The following is a 25,490-nucleotide window of genomic DNA, read 5'->3' on the forward strand; positions in this document are numbered from 1 at the left end:
TTTTTGTTCTCAGTAAATTACTGTAAGCCTTCATTCATTAAAATATTGAACTGAATAACTATGACATGAAACACATTTTGCTTGCCTCATTTATTTATAGTAATTCTTCACACATGGAGCCATATTTTGACAGAAATTTAAGAATTATAATGGACAAAAATGATTAAGAAAAAAATATTTAATGGCTGCCCTTTGCCATGTTGGGAGATTACCTTTATTTTTATGGAGATATTGATGAGACTCCATACAGAAGAAAAGCATCGTCAACCATTGATGGAACAACATTGCCACTAATTATAATAAGCTTAGCTGCAAATATTTTCTTGAAGTTACTGGGCTCAGAGTTCCCCATTGAATAGTTGTCTTTATTCCGTAAGGCGATTGGTGCATGGAAAATATTACGACAAAACTAATTTAACTGTACATATTTATTTTTGATGCTTCTTTTTAAGACATAATATACCTAGAATCTTATTTAATAAACTTTTTTTACTGAATTATGTCATTTTAAATGCATTTATTTTTATTCCAAGCCAGAATTATTTAGAAAACACATAATTATGTTAAACTTAAGTATAGTTCAAGAAACGAGTGTACGAATAGGTTTCTGCGCCTATAAAAGTAAGAAAAAAAATTTTTCATCGTCAAAATTACAGTTTAATATTGACAATTTCCATTGATAATTGCTGGACTACTTCAGGAGCGATTTAAAGAATGAATTTAAATGAAAATGAAAACATAATTGGCAGAACACTATTGAGTTATGTATATATTTTCATATCCTTTTTTTTTTTATACGATCCGACTCAAAACACGCCCTCTGGAGTGGCAGTTCTAGTGCTGCGTGTAAAACTCCGCCGCCGGGAAGAATGTCCCCGCGACGTGGCGCTGAGGGCGGCGCTTGTCGGAACCAGGTGGTCCGACGGAGCTCCAGCCGGCTGGCCCTGCCTGCGGGAGGGGAGGGGGAAGAATGGGGTGTAGAGGGGGGACGAGAGAGGAGGCCCAAGAAACGAAGGGTCTGTCAAGGTCGCGTTTCTTAGTGGAGTATCTTCGCTCAAGCAAGGAAATTGGCCTGTACAGAAAAATTCGTACAGCGAAATTCTTTTTAGCGGTTATGTTTTGACTTGAAGTTGAATACTGACAGGGTGATTATTCTTTTTGGTGGTTGTTTACACATATGAATAAATTTTTACCCTCCAGATTAATATGTTTTGACAGCATAGAACATCAGTTGTGTATTCCGGTTAGTTAGGGTATGCTATATGCACACTAGAATGACAGATCTAAATTTAACCAAAAAAATAGATTTTATATTTATTAAAATTTATTTAGAACATCAAATCAACACTAGGCTATTCTCATTATATGAAATAAAAAAAATTATAAAATGTTAGCTAGCGATGCCAGAATGCCGGGCACACTAATTACAAATGTCCTTTTGTAATATTACATTGCACAGAACACTGAAACCTTAATACTTCAAATGTTTGTTTACAGTTTTATTATTCTGTGCTACGTTATTTAAATTTATATGTTTAATTTATTTTGGGTTTTGAACTATATTTCTGACATTGTTACAGACGTTTGGGCTTTTCTCTATGTAATTATTAAGTAATTGCGGCTTTTGGAATTACGTTTTTCACGGCCAGAAATTGCCCGAGGTTTCGGCGGAACTTTCAAAAAGTGCCTCCAGCCTATTGTTGTAAAAGTTGCTACTAAAAAGAAGCTTGGTTTTGGCCATTTTGGTGCGTGCAGCTCCGCGTCAGGACGTTCCTGACGCGGGCCTACCATAAGTTATGCTACGTGTGCGGTAATAATAGTATGTATAAAAAGGTTATCAGACTGCTGATGGTATGTTAAGTTGCGAACGGGAATACGCGATTTTAAAGTTATAAACGTCAGAAGATATCATTAGTCTAGGTATGGCCATTTTGTTAATACTCTATCACTAACGCTGTACTGACGCCCTGCAACTTTTTAACATTGCCGATTGATATTATGACTTTGTTGATGTTGCTGGGATAAACTAAAACCAGCCGCTATTAAATATTATATTTACTAAATTAATTATCCTCTCAGTATTATTAATGGCACGATCATATGAACATACAATGCACAACTATCTTAGTGGTCTTGAGTCTATAGGTCTTATGTTTTATCGGACAATTGATTTAATTTATGAGTTAGTGAATTTTTCGAACCGTAAATCCATTTTTGAACTCTACGTGAAACATTGACATTTGCGAAGTCGTGCCCATGTAACGATAGTTTAAAAAAATCGGAGTGATATTTTGGTCAAAAGGAATTACTGTATTGAGGGATACGTGGTATTTGTTTATTCGTGTGTAAGTAATAAATCAGTCTTAAAATCAGTTAATTATTTTGTCTTCCTCTTTCGTATTCTAATTGAGATAAATATCGGATAAGCATGTGTTACTTGTATCACGACATCAAGGTATTGTTTATCAGTAATTAATATTTTATTTTATTTTTTTGTTAACTAATGTGCATAGGGCAGTGCACTAGACATCACTACCTGTGTGTAGTGTTGCTTTACACTTTTTAACGCATTAGAGTTCACATAAAATGATAAATCCAAAAATTTGTTTAAAAATATAAATATCAGCGATCAATTTTATTAATGTCCTGTATAACTCTGTGAGTAAAACACTTGAAAATATGTATAAGACCTGTTAACCTAAATATTTGTTAACTGTTAAACTGAACCAAGATGTGTTAGTGTTTTTTTTTATTCCGTATATTAGAGGTATGGGACATCAAAATACGCATCTGTCGCCCATTGACTTTAAATACAGAATTATAAACTACATATTGTGAAAACATTCTGCAGCAGTTTTTGCTGAACGGAAAAACACGGATGAGAAGACAGACGAAATGTGTTTGGTAAGTGATTTTTCGTCAAATGAAATGGAACAGGGCAGTGCTTATCAGAATGAAAGTACAGAACTACTTTTGTGCAAGGAAATGCATTTTACAAAGACATTTCAAGAGAAATCACCTTTAAATGAAATAGATCTTGCTGACATGGAAGAAATATACTTAGATTTAGCGGCCAGGCCCCTTTCAAGTGACGAAATTTCTCTTGAAGGGCTGAAATATGTTTCTGGCTATATAGCTCACCGTTTCAGAAATAAATATCCCGACCTTGGAACTACGGATTTCAATTCGGAGGACGATAGCTGGATACATGTACAATCAAAGGGTAACTTAAAATGTCCCACTAATGAATTTTTTGAATTAATAAAGATCGCTGAAATGTGTTTTGATAATGTTCATGGCAACAATTTGTGCAAAAAAGAGCGGATTTTTGAATCACTGACTAAAATTATTTGCGGAACTACTGAAAATAAATATCCAGAAGAAGTTATATACTGTTTTGTCAGGACAAGAACGTATATGCGTATCAAGTATTTGAACATGAAATATTTTAACGAACAAGACCAAAAACGCAAAGAAAGAAATAAGATGAGGAAAACTACCCTCTAAGATTTTTCAGTGTGATAGTGTCCACTTTCCTTCACCATAATATGTATGTTCATAATTTATTTCCGATGTTTTTTAATTACTATATTTAAGAAAAGCATTTATTGTGAATATCGCAGCAATTATGTAGGGCTTAAGGTATTTATTGTATTCCAAATATTGAGTATGTCATTTTTATTGCCTTTATTAAAAATAAAATATATGTTAACAATGTAACAAAATTGCGATATTTTTGTATTGCTATTGCAATTTCGTTTCTTGTAAACATTATTGTAGACTTTTTCATATTGAAATTAAATTTGCTATAGGGTTGTTTGTATTTTATATTTACAGTTATAAGATTTTTTATATGTTGTTTACTGTACACAAACATTTGAAAAATATTTCCTTAAACATATTTCCATTTCCATGGCAATAGTCTTGTTAGCTTTTCGGGTAACTCTTCTACATGGATGATAAGATGGTGCGACATCTAAAACATATCACACCACCTTTACATAATATTAAAGCACAATGTTTCCTTGTGGCGTAGGTGATTTAGAATTTCCATTTATCTAGAAAAATGGGCTTTCAGAATGTTTTTTAACATACAGTGTTTCGGAAGGTTTTTAAAGAAAAAAATTTACTACCCGTTTTATTTTTTTGCAGCTGAATTCGGGCACGTGCATGAAATATAATTAATCCGTAGGAAGCGCAATGGTTTAAAGTATTGATGTTGAAGATTTCAAAAGATTTATTGAAATAGTGTGAGAGAACGAGCGAGTTGAGTGAGAAGATGTGCGCTCTCAGCCACATGACGTGCGCAGTTGCGAACAAAAAGTAATCCATTCCGCCTCCCCATGGCGAAGGATGAGTGAAAGAGAAACCTGATAAACCTTCCCCTCCTCCGGGCACGATAGAACTGTATCGGTTGTGTGTTAGAGGGAGAGCGAGATACAATCTTCAACCTTATGTTTGTTACCGCTAGATGGCAGGCCGCAGAGCGACCGCCAGCGACACCCTTCCCGTTTGAAGGTCATCTCGCCACTGACGAGCTGGAACTAAGCTTCTGACCTCCCTACATAGTAACAGTCACCCACATAGGCATCTAGACTCTTTAATGATCATATAATACAAAATTAATTGTTTTCGGGCCTGTGACCGTTTTTTACCGTGCACCAATCGCCTTAAGAGCCCCGCCCACCCGGGAACACGTACGGTGCGCAGAGCTTCAGGAAAAACAACGCGATTTCAAAACTACTCAAGATATCCAACTGGGGTCTACTTACAAAAAGCATTTAAGAGTTCGCTGAGGACCAAAAAGTACTTTTGATTTTGGATTAAGTTTTTAAACTTTATTTTTAGAAGATTTAAAATGGCTGAAACACATGTTTTAAGGGTAATTTTTAGGCGTTAAACAACCAGTACAGATTCTAGAAAGCACTTAAGGGACTTGCATTATACCTTTATCTTCATTTCTCCGCAGTATAATGTTACGGTCACCGCACAAATTTCACAGTTGTGCTGTGAGGACGAGAAGGCTGCACGCCAGTTCAGAGCCTTGCGCTTAGAGGCTATACCGCGCTAGAAGCACCAGTGAGCTTCGTGCTTATCATCCCGCCTCACTAACACAGATACACCCCTGATGAGGCGGCCCCCTTAATATGTACTTTGGAGAACAAAAATTGTGTTTTTTATACATTAATTACCAAATCCAATATATAAGGTACCTATACATTTGCATTTTTTTTTACTCTTAATTCTGTACTACTAAGTGTATTCAGTAGAAACTTAATTTGTATTATTCCCATTTTTCTTTACTTTTCTGCTGGTCTGAATTTTAATAGTTTTTAATATTTCAATTTTTTATAATTTAAAATGCTACAACATTAATACCATCTGTCTACATTATTTTTTTATTTATAATTTCTAATGTCTCATTAGTATGTTTTTGTAATAATGTGTAGTATTCTGGTGTTTATTTGTTATTTATATTTATTGTTAGTCTTAGTTGTGACTTTTCTTGTATTAGCAGAATAGTACTTACATGTATTAAGTTCCTACCTGTATGTAGTAACTACATTTATATAGTGCGTACCTGTATGTAGTTTCTACCTGTATGTAATGCCTACATGTATGTAGTGCCTACATAATTGAAGTGCCTAGATGTATGAAGTGCCTACAAAAAATGAATAGTAGATGTTTTTATACTTAACTGTTTACAGAAGAATTTTTTTTTGTGAAAATTCAGTATTATTGTCACCAGGTCGATGTGAATGTATTCATTCAGTCTGTCCTGATTTTAATCTTCTTAAGCAAGAAAATGTCTTTTCCAAAGTTGCCATTGAGACGGGAAGGGTCATCAAGACTTTTAGAAGGTGGCGGCTGTTAGGGTATAAGCCTGTGCCACAGTGGTTCAGTGTTACCACAGCACTCTCAGTTCTGTTGTCAGAGCGGCACACCGCTTGCCAGATTTTAAAGTCAGCTGTGACTATTGCTGCATTCGTTTCTGGCAGAACTGCTGCATGCATTGCAATGCACTGGTCAATCTTTGTGTTAGCAACAAGTTACACAGTTTTGGGGAAAAATACTGCATAAAGCAGTAATGTTTTTTCAATAATTGGAAAAACGAGTAGCTAGATGACTTATTACAAAATCTACAAATGAAATAAAAGAGTTGATTTTGTGGTGGCTTTGAACATCGGAGTGGTATCTTGAACAATCTAAGCTTGCTGTAGTTCTGCAAAGAGAAGTGTAAAGGCATGGCTCTACTGTTTCAGGGACGGTGCAAGACAAGATATTTGTTGCTCTGAAGAACGAGGTCCATGGCTACTTGAAGAAGGGGAAGCTGTTTCTGGCCTTCGACACCAACCAAACGGAGCACATCTCCTCCATGTGAGTTAGACATGTGATGGTCTTCCCGCATTGTTTAAAGACACACCTCTGTAACCATACAAACTACACATCCATTAGAGCTATATTGGCATAGTTAGCAGTGATATAAGCCTAGAACATAATGAAAGCACTAGGTGCCTGATACACTTACTCTGCCTTAACGTCTCGTTGAAAACGGGTCATGAGACAGCGACAGACTCGAGCAGACAGTTGAAGGATTGTGTGAGGAAGTGGTGTGGCCTGCAGGAAGTAGTTATTCCAGCATTCCTGGAGGGATTGCTGCAAGCCATCAGTGGAGACAAGATTTTAGGATTTTATTTTTAGTCCAATTTTGTTTTTAAAAACAGAAGATTTCGGTGTGATTGTTTTTATTGTCATAAATTCTGTTTTCTAATTCTTATTCCACCTAAATTGTGGAATTCTTATATGTATGCTGCATTTTAACAATAAAATTATTTGTAACAAATTTTCTAAAACAGGTAATTTAGAACAATAAAAATAAATTGGTGAACATTATAGTTTAAAAGTGATTCAACAAGAGATCCACTATCAAAGAAATTAAATCTTTTTTCTGTTTCCATGAACTTTGGTACAAATTTTGTCAGAAAATAATGATAGTCCTTGAATTTCAAACATTAAGAAATTTTAGTTTTGTGGTTTGACTTTAGTTTTTGTTACATACTGCTTAATTCCATGATATAACTTGTATTTTGGTTTTATATGGTGTACAAACTTACATTTTGGTGTTGTACTGTCTGTTGACATGCTTCTCAGTGTTATTTCTGTTTTATCGCAATTCACCATGTTACCCTTCCCCTCATCAGAGATGACTAGAGCAAGGCACAAGAAGGTAAAAACTGGCAGACAATGTGTACAAAATGCTAAGAAGTAACAGAAACATGTTTATCATAAATATCACAAAACACAACCCTTTACAAACTGACGATAATTAAATATCTGTGGATTACGTATAATATGCCGTGTTATGAAAGTGTTTACACAGCTCAACATCATGCAGCAATATTCTGCGGGCAAACAATTTATCAGTCAGTAGAGAGCCCTTTTACAGTTTATTATGAACTATTCAGCTATATTGTCCTTCGATAGAGGCTGTAGATATGGCAGCGTACATGACTATTCAGTGTGCCTTTATAGAGAATAACTGATGCTAACCACCGCTGCAATGCAGTTATGATCTGGACGCAACTTGCCATATCTTCTACGGGTCGACGTCTGGTGGATGATGTCGTGATGTACCAGGGCGTCGGCGTAACGAGGACAGCTCTGCTCAGCAAGCGAAGTCACAAGTCGATTTATGTCCCATAAGAGTCTTCCCTTTGACTTGCTGACTGGGCTGTGCATCACAACTCCGGAGTGCAGAATACAACAGTCTTACTCGCTGACTCGCTAGGACGGATACTGGATCAGTCTTGGTCTAATATTAAAACAGGCAACTAGGACGTTGCCAACACATAACCTTGGGCTGAAACTACAGCACTCTTTGCCCGCACTCGTCTTGGTAACTCGTTACTTGCTGCTAAGTTTACTGTGGCAGGTTGTGTCTCTTAACAAGGTAACGACACACAAACTATTATTATGGCAGTTAAGTCTTAAATCAGGTACGCTATGCACATGCCCACTCGCCTGCTCCAAACCACACTGTCGCCATATGCCCCTTTCCTCCTCAAACATCCGCGAAAGGGCATCCGCGACCACATTGTCCTTTCCCTTTACATGAATTATTTTGAACCGAAATCGAGTGAGCCTCATTACCCACCGCCCTATTTTCCCTAGTTGTCTCGGATGCGAAAACAACCAGGTCAAAGCCTGATTGTCCGTGTAAAGGTCAAATTCGTCATGCTCCAGATAAGTGTCAAAGCGTTCCAAAGCATACACGCAAGCAAGGGCTTCCTTTTCATATGTGCTATAACCTTTTTCATGTCTATTAAGTGTTCTTCCAGCAAACATAATGGGTTGTAGACCCTTGCCAAAATCCTGCAAGAGAACCGCGCCTAACGCGACACTCGAAGCGTCAACCTGCACTACAAATCGCCTCTGGAAATCAGGTAACGCTAACACCGGTGGGTGGGAAATGGCTTTTTTCAAACCGAGAAAAGCGGCCTCCTCTACCTCACCCCAATTAAAATTAACCCCTTTTTTTCTTAAATTATTTAAAGGGTGGCACAAATCCGCATAGTTCTCAGTAAAGCGGCTAAAATAGCCCATCATGCCCAAAAATCTCATGATGCCTTTAACATTACGAGGTCTCGCGAAATTTACAATGGCCTCAATTTTGTCAGGGTCCATTACAATTTTTCCTTCCCCAACAATGAAACCCAGGAACCGAATTTTCTTTCTGGCCCAACAAACCTTTTCAGGATTGACCGTTAACCCTGCACCTCGTAATTTTTGCAAAACCCCTTCCACATGTTCCATGTGTTCCTCGAAAGAATTAGAAAATATACAGATGTCATACAGAAAACTAATGACATTTTTAAATTGATATTCTTTCAGGATGTAAGATAAGATACGCGATAAGCATTGTGAGCCAAAATTTACCCCGAAAGGCACTCTTTTCCATTGGTACTGTCCCCACGGGGTAACAAAAGCCGTGAACTTCTTGCTACTCTCCTCCAACATGCATTGGTGAAAAGCAGCATTAAGGTCTAACACCGTAAAATATTTCGCTTGCCCCAAATATTGCAGCACAGTTTCCACCTTGGGCAGCGGGAAACCGTCTAGTTTTATGCGATCATTCAAGATCCGGTAGTCCAACACTAAATGATACTTCCCCGGTGTTTTTTTTTTTACTAAAAAGGCGGGTGAAGCGTACTCTGAACTCGCTTCTTCAATAACATTTTGCTTAAGTAAATCATCTATGATTTCCCGAAAAACTAGCATTTTGGGAGGTGCACATTGATATGGCACACACCTCACCGGACGTTGATCAATTAATTCAATCCGGTACGGCATCAATTCACATTTACCCACCTTTTCCGTAATTACATCGGGATAACGAAAACAAATATCCCTGATTTCGTCCTTCTGTTTTTCTGTTAAGTGTTCCTCCACCCCCTTTAAACCTCCGCAACAAACTTCAATTTTATTCTTGGGTGCCTCAAGACTAATTTTGACTTTTTTATCAAACGCGAAACATAACCTCCTATTCTTACAATCCACTATAGCTCCCGTGCCCTTTAAAAAATCCCATCCTAAAATCAATTCTTCGAGTAGTCCAGGCATTACCCAAAAATCACGTGTCCAGGCAAAATTTTCTATTTTAAAGCGCAAACGTACTTTCAAGGAGATTTTCCGGCTTTTCCCATCAGCCAAATGTACCTCAAACCCTGGCTCCGTTTTTAAATTTTTTCTTAGTTCGGGATGTCTCGTTATTAACCTACTCAAAAACGCCTGCTGTACAAATGAATTGCTAGCCCCGGTATCAATTAAACCCGAGACTCTCTCCTCATAAACCCTTACCCTGACACACATATTACTTCTAGTTTTCAATACCGCCAGACGATGCTTATTTTCAAAACGAAACCAGCTAACCCTTTTTTTTTGTAAACAATTGCGAGACAAATGCCCCCACTTGCCACAAAACCCACACACTCGTCTAACGTTATTCCCCTGACCTTTACTCCGCTTCTTCTCTGCGCATTTAGCAATGAGATGCCTCTCACTGCCACATGCATATAGCACTTCTTTCTAATTTTATGTTTATTACTTTGATCATATGCTGAAATTTCGGACTTTACACCCACCTTATCAACTTCGTTGCACCTATCCACTCTCGTGACATTCAACTCCGCCTCCCCATTTATCCCAACGCTACTTTCACCCTCTTTTAAAATGTTTGATTTTTCCTCCTCTTCGCATAAATCGGAAACCCAACACACATTATCCACCTCCACCGCCCAATTACTAATATCGAACAAGCTGGTGGGCCTCTCCACAAAGCTACACTCTCTCCTAATGTGGGGATGCAAGTTTTCTAAGACTAACCATATCCACTCCATTTCCCTCATTTGGACATTAAGGGCCGAACCATGGTCCAAAATGTCATGCACATAACTCAAAGTTTTTTCCCCTTTTCTTTGGAAGCGACGGGTTTTCTCTATTATAAGTTCCTCTCTAACTCTACAAGGACATAAATTTTCCCATAACGCCTCCTTGCAATCAACCCAGGACATATGACTCTTATAACCCGCAATGACTATATCGTAAGCTAAGCCTGTGCAACGCGAAGCAACAGCCAAAATTAAATCACTCTCATTGGAAAAATAATTTGCGTTAGCTAGCTTGTCCACGGCCATGCAAAACTCTAATATATCCTCTACATTTGCTGACTGCAGTTTCGGAACATTTTCTAGTGATCGCAAAGCAAACTTATCTTTTAGGAAATTTGTACTAAACGAGCCAGACCCACTCGCTTCTGCCTGTTCCGTTTGCCACGAAACTCTTTCTCCTTTCAAATGCGCCACAAACTTCTGTCTTAAAACATCTATGCTTTCGTCCGCACTGTGCTCGACTGACGCAGCCCTTAAATTAGTCATTATCTCCTCTTTATGTAATTTATATATCCAAGCCAATGCCATACTGGTGATATAAAAAATCAATAAGTATCTTAAACACCGAAAACTACCGCGTCTGCGACTCTGACTAGCAGAGTGGCGCAGTTTTGAGGCCTTACTTAAGGCGCTCGAGTTTGAAGTCGGAGATCGCAGAAGGGAGTACCAACTAAATGCAGTGAGAAGTACGATCCCTAGGCAAAAATAAAAGAACTGAATAATAATTGAAAGCATCACTGCCTGTTTACTATTTAATTTTCCCGCTTGGCATTGGCTTGGTACATTGAATACAGAACCATTTACACACATCTGCAGATCTAGATCTCGCATTAAAAAAAATACATCTAATGTAATCACTCATTACAACCACCATATACGGGTAATTTTCCAAACATTAAGAAAGCACTAGTTTTCCCTAACAGGTCCGTTGATAACAATCTTGGATGACGTAATTGTCTATAAAAGTTGTTTAGGCACCCTCCCAATATTTTGGTCAAACCGGTCTCTAGTTATGACGTTATTATGCGAGTCTAACATCCCGCACCACAGCAACGTGTTAAGTCTGGCTTGCAGTTTACGTAATTTCTCACGTAGCGTAAAAGAAAAAAGGAGTAGAGTTTAATTCGCCACGTTACGATTCAAGATGCTAGCAAGATATGAATTTGAGTTTATGATCACTCAAGTCTCTCTGCTTATTGTTTCCTTAAAAAACCAACCCGGTCTCTGGTTGTTAATAACGGTTGCGTCGAGGCTTACTTGTAGTCGCGCAGCATGTTGGACGATAACCCGGGCTGGCCACTGGTCGATGCGAAGGTGAATGGAACAGCCTTTCCATTTTAGCAGCGGCGCAACACGCCTGCACCCGTGACCCGAAGTCGACTCCACCAGCCGCCACCACCGTCTCTCCGCTCGCCAGCCGCAGACCCTCGCAGGTTAACGCCTCACCATGACGTCATAAGGCTCAGCGCGCCGCGCGGTGTTGGCTCGCGGAAACACACACACGCGCAGCGTCGCGAATGTCCGTAATGCTTTTGTTTTAATCAAGCTTCAGGGCGAGAATGAACCAAGTGCCAAACAATCTATCATAATTAATACCAAATCAATTTAAAACGACGTTACTGTTACAAAAGGACTTTAAAACAAACAAATAATAAAAGTGAAGTTAATGGAGGCGTGGCAAACGCCTCACAACATCTATCAGCCCGTTACTGGTTATGCCCAAATATTTCTGAGTCCGAACAAGTATCACTTATCATTAGCCTCGTTGACTCGCAAATTCTTCCAAGGCCTTGTAGCAACACGCGGAACCAAGTCCAATACTTTACAGCAAGTATGAAAACAGAGAGGGCTTTCCGATTTCAAGTCCTAGAGGTGGCAAGGAAGACGACGACAGTGGGCAAGCTTCTTGATGATGTACATGGGCAGCCCTAGTGTCTCGGAAGGCTTCTCTCTCCTTCGCCTCTGAAGGGGAGGATTTATACTGTCATATCGTCCGTCAAGAAAGTGGTAGAAATAAATTGAACTGTTCCCATGGGAAGTGACTGTGGGCACAGTTTTCTGTCCAGAGCACGCCATTCCGATGACAGCCGAATATAAACGAGCTGCTCCGCTGCTGGCTTGCACACCAAAACCACTGCGCGCGGCAAGCCGAGCAAGTGGTGTCCGGCTTCTAGGTGCACACTCGTAGACAGTATCTTCATGTACGCTAACACTGTTAATGTAACAACCATATAATCTTGCCTCTACTTTCAAGTAAAAATTTTGTTGTTTATGCTGCTCGTCATAGAACTTATTTTCTTTTAAAACTAAATAAACACGCTGACAAGTTGACTAGCGCCTTTTCTCATTGACTCAACTTGACTTCTTGGTTTTCTTTGCAAACAAAATTTTTTAACTGGCGTGGTAAATGTCTCATAGCAAGAAACCAAAATAGTAGATTCTATTTTATGGTTCTGAAAGATATCTTGATACTAACAACATTAACCAATTTCTACTGCTATCGGTTATCAGCTATGTTGTGTTGAGTTATTCAAAGTCAAGTGTTTCAGATGGTAAACCTTATAGTTATCACTGTCTCGCTTCCATCTCAAACAGGGAAGGCACTGGACATTTCTGTGTTTCATTACCATCACAATGTCCAGAGGGCCACGCGCACTGTTGACAAGAATAACGTCAAGGGTGTTTTTAGTTTAACTAGCACTCGCCTCCATTCCTGCACATGTTTGCTCTCTGAGCCTCTTTTCTGGACTAACACTACCAACAGGGTGGAACCTGAATGTTTTTTAGGCTCCCGAAATTTCCTACGCACCACACACAAATATTGTATGAATATAGGTAGTATAGTGTTTGTCTTCTCGTGATTACTCTCCTGTTTGAGAAGGATTCGCCGTGTAGCACCACAGACGGACTCACGAGGCCCGGGAGTGAGTATACGTGCGAGTGTGTTCGCAGGCACGTCAGCGGCAGCAACCTGCTGGTGTGTGGCCGGCACGTGTACAGTCAGTTCTACGACTGCGTGGACACCAACTCCTACGTGTGTGGGGACCAGATCAACGACGTCGTAGCTCTGCCTGCGGAGAAGGTCGGTACATCCTTGGGCTCTGTGATCCTTACTAATATATTTTTTAGGATGTTGATTCAATATAAATAAATATGACATTCAAAGTTTGTAAAAGTTTTACCCTCAAGGGTGTAAAATAACAATAGGGAATAGGGTGTGAAAGTTTGTATGGAAATATGTAAGGTTTATGTGAATGTTTTATAAGTTTGCAACAAGACACAAAATATTAGAGCTACATATACTTTATGTACAGTAAAAGTTACAATAAAAAGTAAAAAATTTTAGTATTTTACTGAATTATTTACATACAATACATTTCAGTAATTTAAAAAACATAAAAGTGCTCAACCATAGACTAGAAACAAAGTGCGACAGAGACAAAAATAGCAACGCATGCCAGCCTACTGCATGAGTTCCGAGAAGGCCTGAGGCGTTTTACTGATACTGCACACAATAATTCACTCATCAGTAGAGTTCAAATTTGCTCACTTGTAATAAAATACAGATTTACATATGTGCTGTATTTTTTCATAGCATGCGCGGATAATAGAGAGTTTACTTAGTATCATGCAACATTATTCAAAAAATTTTATATTTGATAAATAATGACTGATTAAAATTTAAAATTACTATAATAATTTATTTAATCTATATATTCATATCAACAAAACAAATTTTGTACTCATAATTTATTGATTTAAGAAAATTCTTTGCATGTTTTTTTCTTCTTTTAATTTCATTTAAATTACACCTTTTACGCAGTCTGAAGAATATTCCTCCTTTTTTATTTTACTGTATTTTGGATAAATTTTTGCTAGATCGGTGTGAAGTTTTGGGGGAAAAATTAGTGCATTTACTTATGTATGTATGTTAGAAGTTATACTTACTTGGTGTGATAAAAAACTAACTTTTATTTTCATGCAAATAATTAAAATGAATAAAATATTAAAAGGAATGCGGTGATATTATAAATATGATTGGTAAAGTATAAAATCAATTAATTTCAAAAAATAATAATAATATTCAATAATAGTATTCAATATACATGTAAACACATGTGTAAAATTAATTATTTAATTTAAAAACAAAAAAAAACTTTATATGATAATGAAAATCAGTAAATATGCTCAATGTTTATGTTTTTTGTTTATTGAATATTAATGTAATAACCTATGATTTATAATACAAATACATTTAACATACAACAAAAGTAGTTTATTGGTACACAGTTATTACTGAACAATAATTTTAATTTAAGAATAAAAAAAATTTCTTAAGAATTAACTGAAGAAAATAGGTTTGAGGTTTTGTATAGTAATTACAGTTATCTTACATTTACAATTTTTTAAGTTCAAATTGTGTTTTATATTCAATGATCCATCTTTACACTTGAGATAGTTTTGAACATACGTATGTTAGTTTGCAGTAGTCTTATGTTTGTAGATACTTCAGGCACGTAAATCCCCACAGAGGGGAGGCCCCCCTTGGAATCAGAAAGATCCTTTGTTTGTGAAATTGTAACTTTAAAGCTAGAATGACGACTGTTATTCCGCAGGGCCCCTGTGGGAATAAAAAAATTTTCACTCAGGATTATGTAAAAAAAAATTTAATGTTGTCTTAATAATTGTGTTGTTCTTAATTATGGTTCTCATAAGTTCTATGTGATTCAGATAACAAGTTAAAAATGTATTAAAAATGACTTGAATAAATAAAATATATTTTAATACATTAAAATATTTTTTTTTTATCTTTTTTCTCCCACAAGCAGTTTGACACGTGTTAACAGTTCGTTGCGACCACTAACGTCGCGGGTAGTAATGTAGTCAGGGCCAGCGCGTCCATACAGGCGAACTAGGCAACCGCCTAGGGCGCCAAGTAGCTGGGGGCGGCGCAGCACGACACACAACAGCTGATATAATATGTTTAACGATTATTGAAACTAGATGAAAATGGATTTTTGTAACAGTTTGGAATGTTTATATTGACATAAGTAATTATTTAAAGTCCACGGTGATCTGTTTATGATTTGTAATAAGTTAAAAAAATTAAAAAAAACACGCAAGCCTGCTTACATTTGATTGTTGACAAAATCTTAGGCTTACGTGATGTATTTTGAGGCAAGGATAATTTTTTTTTGGGGTGTCCAGGAGGGGGTGTGGAGGGTTGGCATTAAGGTTTTTCGCCTAGGGCGCCAATTTACCTTGCACCGGCCCTGAATGTAGTCATGTAGTGAACTGGTAACGTGCTGAGCGTGGGAGGTGTGTCGTGTGTGCCGTGCCGAGGGCAGTCGGGGCGGCTGGTGCCCGTGCTGGCGTGCGAGGATGGGGCGGTGCGCGTGCTGGACCGCTCCCAGGAGGCCCACTGCGTGCGGCTGCCCTCGGCGCCCGCCGTGCTGGGCCTGTACCGGGGCGACGGGGGCGACGCGGGCGACCAGGTGCTGTACGGCGCCGCCGACGGCAGCGTGGGCCTGCTGCAGGTCAGCAGGTGAGCCCCGCCGACCCACGGCAGTAGCTACGTGCTGGCAGCTACCAGGCGAGACGGGATCCAGAATGATACCGTACGAGCAGGAGCAGGAGTTATCTTTAAAAGATTTGTGCAATGGGAGTGCATGACTTGATGTAAGTTTTTAGACATATGCCATTGCTAAGAACTTTTTCTGGTGAAGAAAAAATAAATAAATAAATAAATAAATAAAATAATTATTATAATATATATTATATATAATATTAGTAATAATTATTTTATTTTTTATTTATTTTTTTTTTAATTTTTTTTTCTTCCTTCCTTCAACAGAAAAAGTTCTTAGCAATGGCGTATGTCCAAAAACTTACATCAAGAGTAGGAGTGCGGGACTTGAATGAGATGGTATGGCCACGTCCAGAGAATGGCAAAAAGGGAGGCTGTCTAGGATGGGAAGAAGGTTCTAAGGAAAACCAAAGGAGGAGAGGGGGAAGAGCAGATAGTTAAAAGGAGTTCAGGAGAGAGAGAGGAGAAAAACTCGGATGGAGTGAAGGAGGAGGAAGAAAATTTTACTTTGCTCACCTGGCCGCAGACTGGAAGCAGTCGTTGATGATGACTTTACTTTACTTGTTCTTTTAAATTTTTTTTGGTTCATGCAACAAAACAAAAATAATTAATGTTATAAACTTTTTTTCAATAAAATTATATTAAACTTAATTCCAACATTTTATTTTTGCAACATTCTGTAATCCGCTGCTCGCAGTCAGATTGCTTCGGGTGGATTCCATTAATTAGAAAGTTTCAAAAAACTTGACAAACCAACGTCAAATTTGAAAAGTGTGCTGTTACTGTGAATTCACCACATCCATAGATGACAGCACATGCAAACCAAACACAATAACATATGTTTTTTAAGGTACATAGAAAAGGTGGCTTACAGCTATTAAAGGAAGGAAATATAATGCCATTAATTTCAAAAATGTAGGGACAGTTAAGGTTGTGGTAATGTTATAACATATTTCTTCTATCAGAAGAGAACCTTATATGGAATGGAATGTTACCATTTTTCAATTTTTGGGTTATGAAGATAAATTACATATTTGATTTGTAATTTATTTTAGTTGTTCGATATGGGAATTATGCCTGTAGATGTAGCCAGGCAGCAGTCACGGAGGAGTGTATGCCTGTACGGTGTGGCTGGCAGGACAGGGGTGACCAGCAGGCTGCTGCTGCTGCCCGACGCGGGACTCGCGGCCGTCACCTGCATGGACTGCTACGACCTGACGGGGGACGGGACCGGGGACCTCCTGGTGGGGCGGCAGGACGGCTCGCTCGAGGTGTACCCGCTGCCTGACCCGGGCGAGGAGGCACAGCTCGGGGCCAGCAGGCTCTCATACGTGAGTGTGGGTCAGCGGCGTTTCCTTTGTGCCCGCTTCCCAACGTATCTGCCAAGAAACCAGTGTGTCCAATCAGTGTTCCGTTCCATAAATGCTATCGTGCGTGTAGCCGATTGGCTGTAGGCCGTACACAGGGTGTCCAATGACAATGAAAAGCAGATAAAAGTTGGTAGGCCAGTAAACTAGAATCAAAAAACGAAAATTCAAAAAGTGCCATGGTTTTTTAAGTTTGCATTTTTTTCAAAAGTTTTTAATCCCCACTCTGTACCAAATTATTAGATGCTGTGACAAAAATAAATAATGCTGCTATTGATAAAAGTTTAAAATGAAATAAAATATGCTATACTTGTACGGGAAATAATTGACTTATGCAGTAAGAAATTGTTAATCCGTTAAATTGGACTAGTCATAATGTAAAAAAAAAATTACTTTGCTTACTTAGCAAGTTATATGAAAAGGTGGCTTATTAAAGAACATAACTTGCTAAGGTAGCAAAGTAATTTTTTTTACAGTGTGATAGTCGAAGTAAATGATTAAAAAAATTTTGCTGCATACTTTTGCAAAGAATTTTCTTTTCCATAAAGTATAACATGCTTGATTTTATTTTGAATTGTTACCAATAGTAGGGTTATTTATTATTTTGTTGCAAACTTTTTTAGTCACAGTGTTTAATCTTTTGGTGCAGAATGTGGATTTAAAAACTTTTGAAATAAATGCTTATAACTTGATAATCATGAAATTTTTTTAAATTTTGGTTTATTCATTGGGCTATCAACTGTTATCTACTTGATGTTTAGTTATGGAACATTCAGTATATTGCATAATCGTTTTGGTTAAATCCTGTTCAGTTTATGAGGCGCACAATAGAAACTAATCTATCCTCAAGTTTTTTAGACCTGTCTAATTTTTAAATAATTTTTTATATATTAGTTTATTACTGTTCAAGTGTAATAATTAGGGGCCGGAAAAATTCGCAATTTGCGATAGATGCGATTTTTTTGCGAATTTTGAGGTTAGATGCGATTTTTTACTAATTGTTGTTATAAATGCTATATTTGCGAAATCGCGGTAAAATTGCCATTATCGGGCGAAAAACCACTATAGAATGCAACAAAATGGCTTGAACACACATTCCTCAAAGTATTTTTTTTGAAAATAGCCACCATAACACAATTACCGTAAACAATAGCTTCTGACAAGGCTTGTTGAAGGAATAAAATCCGAATCCTAACCTTTATTTATAAAACATTCCTTAACCAAATATCACGCATGATAGTATAGAATAAGTAATTTTGTAAATTTATTCTTTACGATTTACTCAAGATACCGTTGAATGTTGTTTAGAAAAGAATGTTCACACTACTTATCGACGCAGTTATTTTGTTTTGTTAGATCACATCACGTTCGCCTACGTTCGCCATTGCATCGTGTGTTGCCTGTTCATGAAGAGTATCTAACCTAACAAAACAAAATTTCCCGGGAAGCGCATCACGGAAACCAACAACCTAGAAAATATCTAGGTCGTTGACGGGATCGTAGTGAACTTGCAAAGATAAAAATGAAAATTTTTTAAATGCTGAAAACTACTACAAATATTTTAGTACGCGGTTTTTTACATTCGTTGATAATCACTTTAGTCTTCAAATTTTTTTTCTGATCAATATTTTACATAGGGACAAATCATACATTTTGTGGTGCACATTTAGCGTACTGAAGTTGGTCAACTCGAATCGTCAGTTTGTTTCCATCTGAAATTACTAGTGGTCAAACGTTTGTTTACAAATACCGTTTAATGATTTTGGTTTGTGTTAAAATTCGTCATAATGGGTATAAACACTATTACAACTTCTTGTATTGTTATGTAACTTTAATATCTTATGCAAATTTCTCAAAAATAGATGCTAATTTCTGGAAAATAGATGCTAATTTTCAACATCATAAATGCTAATTATGTAATAAATAGATGCTAATTTTTCCAGGCCCTAGTAATAATTATTGTGTAGAGTCTAGTATTTTGTGTAAACTTTATTGTGTTTGCTTTAAGAGTGTTATTGTGAGTGTGGAAGTTGGGAGCAATGTCTACCATCTGACATAGAAGTTGGCAGAACTGTCTGCTGTCTGACATGAAACATAGTACACCTCTGCCAGCTGTCAAGAGCACTTATCATGTTTCATGTTTCATGTAAAATTTAAATGTCTTTTTTTTTGTATTCTCTGTCTATTTCTTTCTTCACAGAATGTTTACATTATTTAATTGATTTCTGTACACATAATACTTACCAAGCTTCATTGAACCAAACATTTGTATTATTTTTCCCATTCAAATACTTTTAGTATATATTTTATTGAAATATATATATTTATTTTAACTGTTGATTTATAATTAGATAGAAATATTATTGCTGGAAATTTTTTTTTTTCGTTTGCTACGCTCTCTGTATTTCAGACTTGCAATGAGAGCATCACTTCTATCCAAGGAGGTGTTGTTGGCAGCCCTGGATGTGATGAGATTGTCGCAGCTACTTATACGGGTAAGTTATTTTTTAATAATGCAATTGGAAACTCAAAAACAAAACTGTTTGCAAATATAAAATTTGGGGTAATTTAGTTAGTTTAACTGTAAAAATCCAAACTCATAAACAGTGATAAAAATACTGAAAGTGTGTGAGTAGCCTATTGTTACATTAGTCACGTAGTTTCGTCCTGACTGAGGTAATGACCCACCCTAAGGGGCTGAGAGGGAGTGGAAGTTGGTCTTCTCTTGGAGCTGCTCGCCACAGGGCAGCTGGCCCTGCAGAATAGAGGAAAATATAATTACGAAAAACTACATTCAATTTCATGTAAAAACTATCCAAAATAGTAATAATTCATTTAGTAATATCTAAGCACAAACAAAATACCTTAAATGCCTATGCACAATGAGTGAAACATGGTAATTAAGTAATTATGACTCCTTAAAAAACATCAACAACATAATACATTCGTAGTTAAAGTGTTACTTTTAGTAAGTGGGCAAGAGTTATGCTATTCTACATAATCCCCCCTGCTCTTTGATTAAATTTGTAAAATTAAAAAATATACCTATATATATATACAAAAAAAAATTGAAAAATGTCAAGAAAAGTATCACAACATGTTAACAGCGTCATCACATAATTCATTACAAGTCTCATCAATGTATTAAAAATTATTTTTCATCTTCGACATTAAAATTAAAACTATAATATTATTTCTTGCCACACAAATATTGAAAAAATCATTACTCTTAAAACATGGTTACAAATATTCTCAAAATGTGCCACCATATTTTTCATCAATGATAAATTTTTAAAATACTTGACAAACATTTCTAAGATGTGTTCTTTTGTGTGCTGTCTTTTATACAGTACAAATAGTATTGTTGTTCCTTTATGCAAACTCAATAAACATGAGCTTCTGTTTACCATTACTCCATTGAAAACAACATAATACACAATACACTTCAATAGAGAGGTGGGAGCGGCCAAGGGGGTCTCTTCCCTGAAAAACAAAATTGGCCTGTTGCCTGATTACATTAACTTAAGCCCTTTGCCTCCCAGCTGCCTCGAAAAATTACGATAACAAAATGCTGAAAAAGCTGGACAGCAAGATATCTTATTGGGCAACTGGCAAATCAACTCTGCAATCATCAGAACATACTGATACACTTTGTTATATTGCAAATGGACAGCACAATTTCTTAGTAGAAATATATTCTTTCTTTTACAACTCGACAATAATTGAAAAAAAAAAAAATCTTATTTATCTTATATTTCTTAAAAGGGAACTGAAATGTTTAGCATTACATTTTGCACCTTTAATATATAATATGGACATCTCTTTTATTCAATCAAAACATTTAACTTCTTATCAATTTCCAAGATAATATTTCTAAATAACAATCTCCAGCTCTTTGCTCTCAAACTCATTGAATGTTACCCTTGTACAAACAACAGTATCATTCCTCTGATACAAAACTTATACATACTATTACATGTTCACATTCATTATTCATCATCATCAGTATTACCCTCCTTGAACTATAAGCAACAACGACAATAATAACTCTTCAACAATGAGGAATGGGACTGGCAAAGGAGAAGAGACTCGGTGCCCTTGCAAAAAAAAAAAGTCACACTAAAACACATTTAAAGTTAACCTCCCTGCTGCCCAGATGCCTCACAAAAAAGAGAACTACCACATGTGTTACTGCCAAACTTTCCAAAGACTCCGTACTGCCTCGTAACTTTTAGTAAACCCTTGAACATACCATTTTGCATTTGTAAGAAACATTTTCAGTATCTACTGGAATAGCAGTCCAACTTAACCCTCAAGCACAGAAAAACAAACTATTATTTGTTTGTAGAACTGAGTCCCAAGAACTGCATTATTGCTGGTGCCAGTGGCACTCATTCTGTCTGTGTTTGCACTGCACACCAGAATACAAAACTCATGTTTTCAGGCGGTAGGTATAATAAATTGACACTTCCTATCTCTGAAAGTCCTCTATCGAATTACAAAGAATGTATGGCTAAAGTTATGTGCAATGTACCAGGGTTGCTTCCCTTTGTTTTCACCTTCGTAAAGGAACAAGTTGTCTTTCCAGACTTTCAGAAAACAAAGTTTTCCTAGTATTTTCCTTGTTCAACAAGATCACACCACCTCAAGGTTCGTTTAGATTGGCTGGCGAAGTAGCGCCCAGCTGAAGTTCAGGTCCGTTGCTGCGCAGTCATGCGCCTATGTGCAGGGTTTCCCTTCTAATAGACATAAAAAATAACTTACTGGCGACAGAGGGTCAAGCCCGTATCTTGCCTGTGTCTTTCTTTCTTTTTAAAACTTCTAGAGTGTTACAGCCTCACTAACCAGAAGATGCTTCAAAATTGTAAAAATGTAATCAATACCCATGCTAATTTTAACTGAAAAGAAAAATAGAAAAAATTATAATAAAAATAAATACTATATTCAACTTTATATAAAACCTAACACAGATTAATAATTAATTAAAATTTAAGAACAAACAAAAAAACCTTAAATGTTTATGCATAATAGAAGAAACATGAGTATAAATTAATTTGAAACATGAAGATATTCAGCAACATACTATAGTAGCAGGAGGCAGGAATTATACAATGTTACATAATATGTTCTAGTCTTATACACAGGAACATACAGTGCATGATCACAGTTTACACAGCAGTCCCAAGAGACTGCTTGTAACTATAAAGTCTTTCATTGACAGAGGTTAAACCATGACTGGTGCAGCTGGAGAGGGGAGGCGTGTAGAGCCAGCACTCTCCTCGAGCCATGCTCTCAGGGCTGCCAGGCGAAGGCACAGAGTGTCAGAGTGGTCAGTCACGCCGGCGTGTGGGTCAGGTTGGATCTTTGGGCTCACGACGGAGCTGGTGGACAAGCAGGTGGCTCTGGACGCAGACGGCGGCACCGTCGTGTCGCATGACCTCAGGCTGAAGCTGCAGCGACTCAGGTAGGCTGTTGGCACTCCTGGCTGGGTGCACGCACCGGCACGGTGGGCGCACTCCTGGCTGGCTGCAAACACAGGCACGTGGGCGCACTCTTGGCCATGCACACGCACCGGCACATATGCACACTCCTGGCAGGGTGCAAACACCAGCACGTGTGCACACTTCTGGTTAGGCACACACACCAGCACGTAGGCGCACTCCTGGCCATGCACACGCACCGGCACATATTCACACTCCTGGCTGGGTGCAAACACCAGCATGTGTGCACACTTCTGGTTAGGCACACACACCAGAACGTAGGCGCACTCCTGGCCATGCACATGCACCGGCACATATGCACACTCCTGGCTGGGTGCAAACACCAGCACGTGTGCACACTTCTGGTTAGGCACACACACCAGCACGTGGGCGCACTCCTGGCCAGGCACAAACACAGGCACGTGGGTGCACTCCTGGCTGGGTGCAAACACCAGCATGTGTGCACACTTCTGGTTAGGCACACACACTGGCACATAGGTGCACTCCTGGCCATGCACATGCACCGGCACATATGCACACTCCTGGCTGGGTGCAAACACCAGCACGTGTGCACACTTCTGGTTAGGCACACACACCAGCACGTAGGCGCACTCCTGGCCATGCACACGCACCGGCACATATGCACACTCCTGGCTGGGTGCAAACACCAGCACGTGTGCACACTTCTGGTTAGGCACACACACCAGCACGTAGGCGCACTCCTGGCCATGCACACGCACCGGCACATATTCACACTCCTGGCTGGGTGCAAACACCAGCACGTGTGCACACTTCTGGTTAGGCACACACACCAGCACGTAGGCGCACTCCTGGCCATGCACATGCACCGGCACATTTGCACACTCCTGGCTGGGTGCAAACACCAGCACGTGTGCACACTTCTGGTTAGGCACACACACTGGCACGTAGGCGCACTCCTGGCCATGCACATGCACCAGCACATATGCACACTCCTGGCTGGGTGCAAACACCAGCACGTGTGCACACTTCTGGTTAGGCACACACACCAGCACGTAGGCGCACTCCTGGCCATGCACACGCACCGGCACATATTCACACTCCTGGCTGGGTGCAAACACCAGCACGTGTGCACACTTCTGGTTAGGCACACACACCAGCACGTAGGCGCACTCCTGGCCATGCACACGCACCGGCACATATGCACACTCCTGGCTGGGTGCAAACACCAGCACGTGTGCACACTTCTGGTTAGGCACACACACCAGCACGTAGGCGCACTCCTGGCCATGCACACGCACCGGCACATATTCACACTCCTGGCTGGGTGCAAACACCAGCACGTGTGCACACTTCTGGTTAGGCACACACACCAGCACGTAGGCGCACTCCTGGCCATGCACATGCACCGGCACATTTGCACACTCCTGGCTGGGTGCAAACACCAGCACGTGTGCACACTTCTGGTTAGGCACACACACTGGCACGTAGGCGCACTCCTGGCCATGCACATGCACCAGCACATATGCACACTCCTGGCTGGGTGCAAACACCAGCACGTGTGCACACTTCTGGTTAGGCACACACACCAGCACGTAGGCGCACTCCTGGCCATGCACACGCACCGGCACATATTCACACTCCTGGCTGGGTGCAAACACCAGCACGTGTGCACACTTCTGGTTAGGCACACACACCAGCACGTAGGCGCACTCCTGGCCATGCACATGCACCGGCACATTTGCACACTCCTGGCTGGGTGCAAACACCAGCACGTGTGCACACTTCTGGTTAGGCACACACACTGGCACGTAGGCGCACTCCTGGCCATGCACACGCACCGGCACATATTCACACTCCTGGCTGGGTGCAAACACCAGCACGTGTGCACACTTCTGGTTAGGCACACACACCAGCACGTAGGCGCACTCCTGGCCATGCACATGCACCGGCACATTTGCACACTCCTGGCTGGGTGCAAACACCAGCACGTGTGCACACTTCTGGTTAGGCACACACACTGGCACGTAGGCGCACTCCTGGCCATGCACATGCACCAGCACATATGCACACTCCTGGCTGGGTGCAAACACCAGCACGTGTGCACACTTCTGGTTAGGCACACACACCAGCACGTAGGCGCACTCCTGGCCATGCACACGCACCGGCACATATTCACACTCCTGGCTGGGTGCAAACACCAGCACGTGTGTACACTTCTGGTTAGGCACACACACCAGCACGTAGGTGCACTCCTGGCCATGCACACGCACCGGCACATATGCACACTCCTGGCTAGGTGCAAACACCAACATGTGAGCACACTTCTGGTTAGGCACACATAATGATGGGACATGGAAATTTTCCCACCAGGTGGGAAAATATTTTTTGGGAAAATATAGTGAATTTGCCCAAATTATATTTTCTCACCCAAAAACTGGGTATTTATTTTTCTTTAGTTTTAATATATTTATTATATGTTATATTATATATTTCTTATTTACCATTTGGTTGCAATAATTATTACTTAAGAACAATATTTTCAGTTGGCAGTTTTGAACTAATAACTTCAAACATTTTCAATGTGACTGTTGGTTAGCATGCTAGAAATGTAAATAAACCATATCCT

At 39.1% G+C, this 25,490-nt stretch overlaps 1 protein-coding gene across 5 annotated transcripts in view; it reads left to right on the forward strand.

Annotated features, from left to right (window-relative positions):
• Window positions 1-25,490, forward strand: part of LOC134536659 (Bardet-Biedl syndrome 7 protein homolog) — an 88,973-nt gene that overhangs the window by 22,279 nt on the left and 41,204 nt on the right. For all 5 annotated transcript variants that reach the window (XR_010075833.1, XM_063376474.1, XM_063376477.1 and 2 more), the window contains exons 4-9: window positions 6,264-6,378; window positions 13,401-13,530; window positions 15,797-15,993; window positions 17,174-17,366; window positions 19,813-19,897; window positions 22,758-22,866. Coding sequence is in view for 4 of the 5 variants with exons in the window: in XM_063376474.1 (XP_063232544.1) it covers window positions 6,264-6,378; window positions 13,401-13,530; window positions 15,797-15,993; window positions 17,174-17,366; window positions 19,813-19,897; window positions 22,758-22,866 (829 nt within the window). In the remaining variant the exon portion in view is untranslated. The remainder of the gene's footprint in view (window positions 1-6,263; window positions 6,379-13,400; window positions 13,531-15,796; window positions 15,994-17,173; window positions 17,367-19,812; window positions 19,898-22,757; window positions 22,867-25,490) is intronic.

This window comes from Bacillus rossius, chromosome 11 (genome assembly GCF_032445375.1).
Source record: "Bacillus rossius redtenbacheri isolate Brsri chromosome 11, Brsri_v3, whole genome shotgun sequence".
Lineage (NCBI taxonomy): Eukaryota > Metazoa > Arthropoda > Insecta > Phasmatodea > Bacillidae > Bacillus > Bacillus rossius.